Genomic DNA, 8,903 nt, shown 5'->3' with positions numbered 1-8,903 from the left:
TGGTGATCCTAACTGACCTAAGACGAGGAATATTTACTAGGATTAAATGTCAGAAATTGTGAAAAACTGAGTTTAAATGTATTTTGCTAAGGGGTATGTAAACTTACGACTTCAACTGTAAGTGAAAGAAATAGGTTTTGATTATGTTTGACTGGTAATGGGGACATGTAAACGCCAACAAAATAACTTTTTGGTCAGTGTGGTGTGTGTAACCTTTATTTAATTAGGCAAGTCAATTAAGAACAAATTCTTATTTACAATGACAGCCCGGGTGACACTGGGCCAATTGTGCGCCGCCCTATAGGACTCCCAATCACGGCCGGATGTGATACAGCCTGGATTCGAATCAGGGACCATAGTGACGCCTCTTTCACTGAGATGCAGTGCCTTAGACCGCCGCGTCCATGTGTGTGTGTTAACTATTTACCTGTACTAGAGTAGAAAATATTGGATATCGGTATCGGCCAAAAAAGTCATATCGGTGCATCACTAGAGAGCACTCCAGTTTGTGGGCTTATGGTGTTTGTGAATAGGTATAATTATTGGGTAAAGCACTTCTGATAGGAGGCAAATGAGCACTTTCGAATGCAACCATATATCATGCTACTATTAGTGAGACTCTTTGAAAAATAAACATTTGGCATTTTTTCAATAGATGGAAATCAACTATCCAATTTTAAAGCCTACATAGAACTTAATTAAACTGTGGCCTATAAATATGGCAAAATTAAGTCATAGATTCAAATAAATAAAAAAAATAGTGCAACTTTGCTGGTATAGTAAAAGGAGATTATACCCTCAGCATTCAACCAAGACAAAATATATTGGATATAATTTTGATTTGTTCACATTAAGTCTCACTCCTCCGACCTCTTACCTTTGAGTGGCTACATTATTATTTAGATTAAAAACAAGATGAACAAAACTCTTAATTTGTAAGTAACTTTACTTCAGTAAAACACCTAGCCCATTGATAACATGCTGCTCCGGCTTTATCCACTGGGGTGTTTAAGGTGAGGGGGTGGTTGTACATTGGTCTCACTGAGGTACCGGTTAGGAAGGAGAACAGTGGCACAGGTTGTGCGGTGGTTGATTTTATCACTCCTCAGTCAAAGCCACCCCTGTCACAGGCACGCGGCGATAAAAGAAGCTGGATCCTCGGAAGAGATGGCCCTAATGGGTGAGAAATAAAAAGACAGTTTCAGACATGCACTACCAGAGAAAACAATCACACACACACACACACACACACGAGTGTGTTCCATTTGCTCCAGCTGAATGAGCGTGACTGTACCTCGTGGCTCAGATGAGCCCAACAGTGGACCCAGGACTTAAAGATGGGAGAGTTAGGGGGAAGACCAGCCACCAACCTGTGAACACAAGACAGAGATCCATTATAAGCTGAACCCACAAGCTAACACTTCATGTTATTTGTCTCTCAAACAAACACATTTAAACTGTATCCTATTATTTTGTGATATATCAAGTCTATACTTTGATATGAAAGTCGTGACAGATACACCATTATTCTCAAATGGCACCAGCTATAGGACAGTTAAGTACAGGTAACAGACAGTAACAAGGCCATGTGGTACTTTCTATTGTTGTACTCTTGACTTAAATCAAATGTGCTTCAGTGAGAGATCACTGACCTGGGTATGCTTGGAAACCTTATAAATTGAATCTGGTTATTCAAATATGCAATGTAATAACAAATGATGCATGATGTTGAGTAACCTTAAGTCAAAACTTTAACTAGGCCACTCAGGAACATGCAATGTCTTGGTAAGCAGCTCCAGTGTATATTTGGCCTTATACAACAGGTGGGTCTAATGCTGATTGGTAAATAGGCATTTTAACGTCATAGATTTAGCCGGTGGTAACTTGTGGAATAGACACTGGACACTGACGTTAAAATGCCTATTTACTATTTTCGATCTGACTGCGCAATCCACTGTCTCATCGGACCAGCCAAGCAATTTATAAACTTCATCTCCACTATAAAAAGCAGCTAGACATTCTCACATTTCTCTTAGACTAGTTTTCAACAGCAGAGATTTGTATAAACCTTGCTCTCTGTCTCTGACATTTGCAACATTGTTTCAATATTCAAATTCGACCTACAACTGTCCCATAGTAATGAACATGTCTGTAGTCGGGATGAGAGACAGGCAGGCAGCGTTTCTCAGCCAGTCGAAATCATGAATCAGCTGGCATTAGAGCCAACCAGGTTCAATGTTAGCTAGCTAACATTAGGCTATAACTAGCAATGCAAATGGCTCTGAGATAAGAATAATATAACAACTACACAGATCATACACATAACGTTAGCTGGCTAGCCAGCCAGCTAACGTTACCTAGCTAACAGTACACTAACTTGAAATGAAAACGACATTGACAAAATTAGAAACGTGTAATATCTAAAAATGTAGCTAGCTTGACAATTACACATGGATGCTTCTCCCTCTCTGTCACGGATGCCATTGTTGCCTTTAGTTTGAAGATGTATAAAACACCTGTCTCCGGATTACAACAGCCTTCTTTGTGTTCTCTTTATCGACTCTGTCTGCATATTTGCAATCAAACGGCAGAATTTTCTCCATCTCCTCATACTCTAATTCCACTGATTTCAAACTTATGCCGTTCTGCTACGTAATATCTTTCAAAAAAGCCGCTTTAGAAAGAATTACCTACACATACTGACCATCATGTTATAGACAGAAGCATGCTACATGGCAGGCCAATCCGAACTCATCTCTCAGCATGTTCCAGAAGGCATGTCTGCCTTCGTCTCGGGTCTAACAACACCCATGTCAATCTATTCTCCAAACACCGGCTTCTCGGGCATTTTCACTTAATTGTGTTTTAGGTTATTGTCCTGCAGAAAGGTGAATTTGTCTCCCAGTCTCTGTTGGAAAGCAGACTGAAGAAGGTTTTCTTCTAGGATATTGCCTGTGCTTAGCTCTATTCTATTTATTTTTATCTTAAACTACCTAGTCCTTGCCGAGGAAAAGCATACCCATAACATGATGCAGCCACCATCATGCTTGAAAATATTAAGAGTAGTACTCAGTGATGTGTTGGATTTGCCCCAAACATAACACTTTGAATTTAGGACATAAAGTACATTTTTATTGCAAACAGGATGCATGTTGTGGAATATTTTTTATTCTGTACAGGCTTCCTTCTTTTCACTCTGTCATTTAGATTAGTATTGTGGAGTAACTACAATGTCGTTGATCCATTCTCAGTTTTCTCCTATCACAGCCATTAAACTCTGTAACTGTTTTAAAGTCACCATTGGTCTTATGGTGAAATCCCTGAGCAGAGTCCTTTCTCTCCGGCAACTGAGTTAGGATGGACGCATGTACCTTTGTAGTAACTCGGTGTATTGATACACCATCCAAAGTGTAATTAAAACTTCACCATGCTCAAAGGGATATTCCATGTCTGCTTTAAAAAAAAAAATCCCATCGAACAATAGTTGCCCTTTACGAGGCATTGGAAAACCTCCCTGCTCTTGGTGGTTGAATGTGCTTGAAGTTCACCTTAAGGAATTGTTACATATAATTGTATGTGTGGGGTACAGAGATGGGGTAGTCATTCAAAAATCATGTTAACTACTATTATTGCACACATAGTTCATGCAACTTATTATGTGATTTGTTAAAGTTATTACTCCTGAACTTATTCATGCTTGCCCAAAACAAAGGGGTGGAATTCTTATTCACTGTAGACATTTCAGCTTTTCATTTTTATAAATTTGTGAAAGTCCACTTTGATATTAAGGGATATTGTGTGTAGATTAGAGAGACACAACATTTCAATGTAATCCATTTTTAATTCAGGCTGTAACACAACTAAATGTGATTTGTTTCAGGAAACTAGGTGTACGTCGCAGGTCACTACTTCATAGGAGAGCCATTTGAATGTAAACTTTACAAAAAATCTAAATGCATTTTTTTGAATCAGAAATGCCTTCTGGAACATGTGAGCTTTTATGTGCCTTAATAACAAACATGTATGCCATTTATGAATATAATTGTTAAATTACGAGCCTAGTTGGTTTATTCACAGAAAAAGTCAGCAACCTTCCCGCTAGCCATAATTGGCTGAGATAATGAGTGGGCTGGACATGCTGAGAGATGAGTTCGGATTGGTCTGCCATATAGCATGCTTCTGTCTATTTGAGCTGGTCAGTAGGTGTCTAACGCAGCTTAAAAAAATATATATTTATATATATCATAGCAGAACCGTATAAGTGTTGCTCTCCACTTTTGAAATCAGTGGAATAAGAATATGATAGTTTAGGGGATGGAGAAAACACCTGTCTCCGGATTACATCTTCAAACTAAGAGCAACCATTTGTATTTTTAGCTATTATGGATCCCCATTAGCTGCCAAAGCAGCAGCTACTCTTCATGGGGTTCAGCGAAATGAAGGCATCCGTGACAGGGAGAACTGTCTATCCATGGTGTATATGGGCAAGATAGTCTAGCTAGCTACATTTTCAAATATTACACGTTTCTAATTTTGACAGAAAGTAATTTTTATTTCAAGTTTAAAGTCGCTGGCTCGCTAGCTAATGTTACGTGTATGATCTGTGTAGTAATATTATTTGGATATCTCAGAGCTATTTGCTTTGCTAGTTATAGCCTAATGTTAGCTAGTTACAATTGAACCTGGTTGTTTAGCTAACTGCAGATTCATGCAGGGTAGTAACGTCATAGTAACATACATTTCTTAACAAAAAAAATACTCCACTATGCAAGTAACCATTGCAATAGAATGTCACTGTGACAACTGTTGATAGACGTAGCTGGTAAATTCGCTCTGGCTATCTACTCCCATTTCAGAGCACTCTCGTCTGTGTGCCAGAGAGCAGAATAACTGACAAATTTACAAACGCTCAACATCTGAATATGGCCGGTGTCAGTAAACGTTGGCAAAAAAGCGTAAATTGCTGCCAGCAGCACAGTTGCAGTCACCAACACTGGATAACATGAAAACAGCCTAACCAGCTCTGCTAGGGTGAGTAAAATGGTCAGTGAGCTGTTCTCTCATTTGTGTCTGGAAGTAGCTAGCATGCTAGCCAACATTTGCCAGTTAGCTTGGGTGCTTGACTACTGCTGTTAGGACAGAATGCTTGGATCAACCCTTAAAGAGATGGGTGTGGCTAAAGCTTAAGAGGGTGTGAACGATGCTGAATGGGTGTAGACAAAGAAGAGCTCTCCAGTAGGTACCAAAACATTCAAAAGTGAGGTTACAAGTTTATCAACTTCCAAAGCAGAATTGCTTTCCCATTGTTCTTCAACTGTAGTGTATGATTTACCATTTTCTAGCTCTCTACTTTAATCCAACATAAAAAAAAAAAACAATTTCAATTTTTTTGAATTGAGACGGTCAGTCACAAATGTGGAAAAAGTCAAGGGGTGTGAATACTTTTAAGGTACTATATTCAAATCAGTTCAAGTAAGATAAGTGTCTCAATATCCTTGCCTTTTTGACTTTATGAATACAAAGTAACTTGTTTGTATGTGCATTTTTTTATTACATTTTACACCAAAGTCAAAGGCAGATCTCAACCATTTTTGTGATGGAAAGGACAGTTGTGTGTGAAGACCTAACGAGGACAAATAAAATCTCCCGGCAATACTGATATGCTATTCTTCATAACCAGTGACCAAAACAATATTGGAATTATGCAACAGACGAATGGCCATGTCAACCTATGATGTATTTTGACTTGAAAGCTTACATAGTCTGCTCCTATGGAATATTTCCAGAGACTAATTTGTCAACAGGAACCTCATTTTGATCTCAGCTATCCTTCTTCACACCTAAATGTCCCCTTCATTTCAACAAGAGCAGCATGTTTGCCATCTCGTCACGATCATATTCTTCCATGATGTGTCCATCAATCTTGAAGGAAAGAGAAAAGATTCATACTTATCAAGCAAAATATAATAAAATAAAAAACAAAATACATTGGGGTAAAAAAGTTTTAAGTCAGCCACCAATTGTGCAAGTTCTCCCACTTAAAAAGATGAGAGAGGCCTGTAATTTTCATCATAGGTACACTTCAACTATGACAGACAAAATGAGGGGGAAAAAATCCAGAAAATCACATTGTAGGATTTTTTATGAATTTAATTGCAAATTGTGGTGGAAAATAAGTATTCGGTCAATAACAAAAGTTTCTCAATACTTTGTTACATACCCTTTGTTAGCAATGACAGAGGTCAAACGTTTTCTGTAAGTTTTCACAAGGTTTTCACACACTTGCTGGTATTTTGGCCCATTCCTCCATGCAGATCTCCTCTAGAGCAGTGATGTTTTGGGGCTGTTGCTGGGCAACCCGGACTTTCAACTCCCTCCAAAGATTTCCTATGGGGTTATGATCTGGAGACTGGCTAGGCCACTCCAGGACCTTGAAATACTTCTTACGAAGCCACTCCTTCGTTGCCCGGGCTGTGTGTTTGGGATCATTGTCATGCTGAAAGACCCAGCCACGTTTCATCTTCAATGCCCTTGCTGATGGAAGGTGGTTTTCACTCAAAATCTCACGATACATGGCCCCATTCATTCTTTCCTTTACACGGATCAGTCGTCCTGGTCCCTTTGCAGAAAAACAGCCCCAAAGCATGATGTTTCCACCCCCATGCTTCACAGTAGGTATGGTGTTTTTTGGATGCAACTCAGCATTCTTTGTCCTCCAAACACGACGAGTTGAGTTTTTACCAAAAAGTTATATTTTGGTTTCATCTGACCATATAACATTCTCCCAATCTTCTTCTGGATCATCCAAATGCTCTCTAGCAAACTTCAGACGGGCCTGGACATGTACTGGCTTAAGCAGGGGGAGACGTCTGGCACTGCAGGATTTGAGTCCCTGGTGGCGTAGTGTGTTACTGATGGTAGGCTTTGTTACTTTGGTCCCAGCGCTCTGCAGGTCATTCACTAGGTCCCCCCGTCAGTGTTCTGCCATGGCCAGCGAAGAGCCCGGATCTCAATCCCATTGAGCACGTCTGGGACCTGTTGGATCGGAGGGTGAGGGCTAGGCACATTCCCCCCAGAAGTGTCCTGGAACTACCTTGGCGGAAGAGTGGGGTAACATCTCACAGCAAGAACTGGCAAATCTGGTGCAGTCCATGAGGAGGAGATGCACTGCAGTACTTAATGCAGCTGGTATCCACACCAGATACTGAATGTTACTTTTGATTTTGAACCCCCCATTGTTCAGGGACACATTATTCCATGTCTGTGGAACTTGTTCAGTTTATGTCTTGACAGTGAGAGGATGTTTATTTTTTTGCTGAGTTTATTTCACTAAACTTTTGACAGCCCCTCTGCGCACAAATGAAAGGAATAAAGGAGAGAGAGGTGGTGATGGAAACACATGGTGTTGCGATATTCTGTATAGCTAAAGGTAAATTGTCACCCAATTAATTGTGGAAATATAAAAAATTACTAGGCTGTTCAAAATTGCCCTGCACAATCAATGAACCAACTGGCTATATGTTCTCTCCCAGACTTGTGGACAGAAATGTTGAAGCATAGCATCAGGTAACCAGTCCATCCAGTATGCATAATAATATAGTCCACATTCAAAGGGGATTACTCTAATTTTTTACATTTTGTATTATAGGCTAGACCAATTATGTACCAAAGACATCTTAAATCAGTTTTGTGTTATATGTTTATGCCAAGCGTAATATGTGGTAGGCTATGTATTGTTGGGCTTGGAGTGAGTATGTATATGCATAAACTCTAATATGCATATGGAGTTTTGAAATAACCGTCACCTTAGAAAGCTGTCCATTTCGTTGTATTAGGCTTTGAAACATCCACATGTTTTACACTCAGTTTCAACCTGCTGTTGAACTTTTCTTCCAATTTATCATCACAGTAAGCTGAGTTTTACTAGGATAAGTTTGGCAGCGTGAGTGAAGGAGGCTTTGTTGTGAAATAGAAAGACGATTCTAGATTTGATTTTGGATTGGAGATGTTTTATGAGTCTGGGAGGAGAGTTTACAGTCTAGCCAGACACCTAGGTGTAGTTGTCCACGTATTCTAGGTCAGAACCGTCCAGAGTAGTGTTGCTAGTCGGGCGGGCGAGTGCGGGCAACGAACGGTTGAAAAGCATGTATTTGGTTTTGCTAGTGTTTAAGAGCAGTTGGAGGTCACGGAAGGAGTGTTGTATGGCATTGAAGCTCGTCTGGAGGTTAGTTAACACAGGGTCCAAAGAAGGGCCAGATGTATACAGAATGGTGTCGTCTGCGTAGAGGTGGATCGTTGATATATTCAGAGAAATGTGTCGGCCCGAGAATTGAACACTGTGGTACCACCATAGAGACTGCCAGAAGTCCGGACAACAGGCCCTCCGATTTTACACACTGAACTCTGTCTGCGAAGTAGTTGGTGAACCAGGCGAGGCAGTCATATGAGAAACCAAAGCTATTGAGTCTGCCAATAAGAATACGGTGATTGACAAGAGTCGAAAGCCTTGGCCAGGTCGATGAAGACGGCTGCACAGTACTGTCTTTTATCGATGGCGGTTATGATATCGTTTAGCGTGGCTGAGGTGCACCCGTGACCAGCTCGGAAACCGGATAGCACAGCGGAGAAGGTATGGTGGGATTCGAAATGGTCAGTGATCTGTTTATTAACTTGGCTTTCAAAGACTTTAGAAAGGCAGTGAAGGATGGATATAGGTCTGTAACAGTTTGGGTCTAGAGTGTCACCCCCTTTGAAGAGGGGGATGACCGCCGCAGCTTTCCAATCTTTAGGGATCTCGGACTAAATAAAAGAGAGGTTGAACAGACTGGTAATAGGGGTTGCAACAATGGCGGCAGATCATTTTAGAAAGAGAGTGTCCAGATTGTCTAGCCCAGCTGATTTGT

General features: G+C 40.4%; 1 protein-coding gene across 2 annotated transcripts in view; it reads right to left on the bottom strand.

The window, feature by feature from the left end:
- Positions 1-232: 232 nt before the first annotated feature.
- Positions 233-8,903, bottom strand: part of LOC112221581 (mitochondrial carrier homolog 1) — a 30,102-nt gene continuing 21,431 nt past the window's right edge. Inside the window, exons 11-12 of one of the 2 annotated variants that reach the window (XM_024383726.2) lie at positions 1,295-1,370; positions 233-1,173 (exon numbers count right to left, since the gene is read on the bottom strand). In XM_024383726.2, the coding sequence (XP_024239494.1) occupies positions 1,303-1,370 (68 nt within the window). In that variant the 3' untranslated portion in view covers positions 233-1,173; positions 1,295-1,302. The remainder of the gene's footprint in view (positions 1,174-1,294; positions 1,371-8,903) is intronic. The other variant, XM_024383725.2, reaches the window with a different exon arrangement.

This window comes from Oncorhynchus tshawytscha, linkage group LG22, assembly GCF_018296145.1.
Source record: "Oncorhynchus tshawytscha isolate Ot180627B linkage group LG22, Otsh_v2.0, whole genome shotgun sequence".
NCBI classification, from domain to species: domain Eukaryota; kingdom Metazoa; phylum Chordata; class Actinopteri; order Salmoniformes; family Salmonidae; genus Oncorhynchus; species Oncorhynchus tshawytscha.
This window is presented reverse-complemented; position numbering and strand designations above follow the sequence as displayed.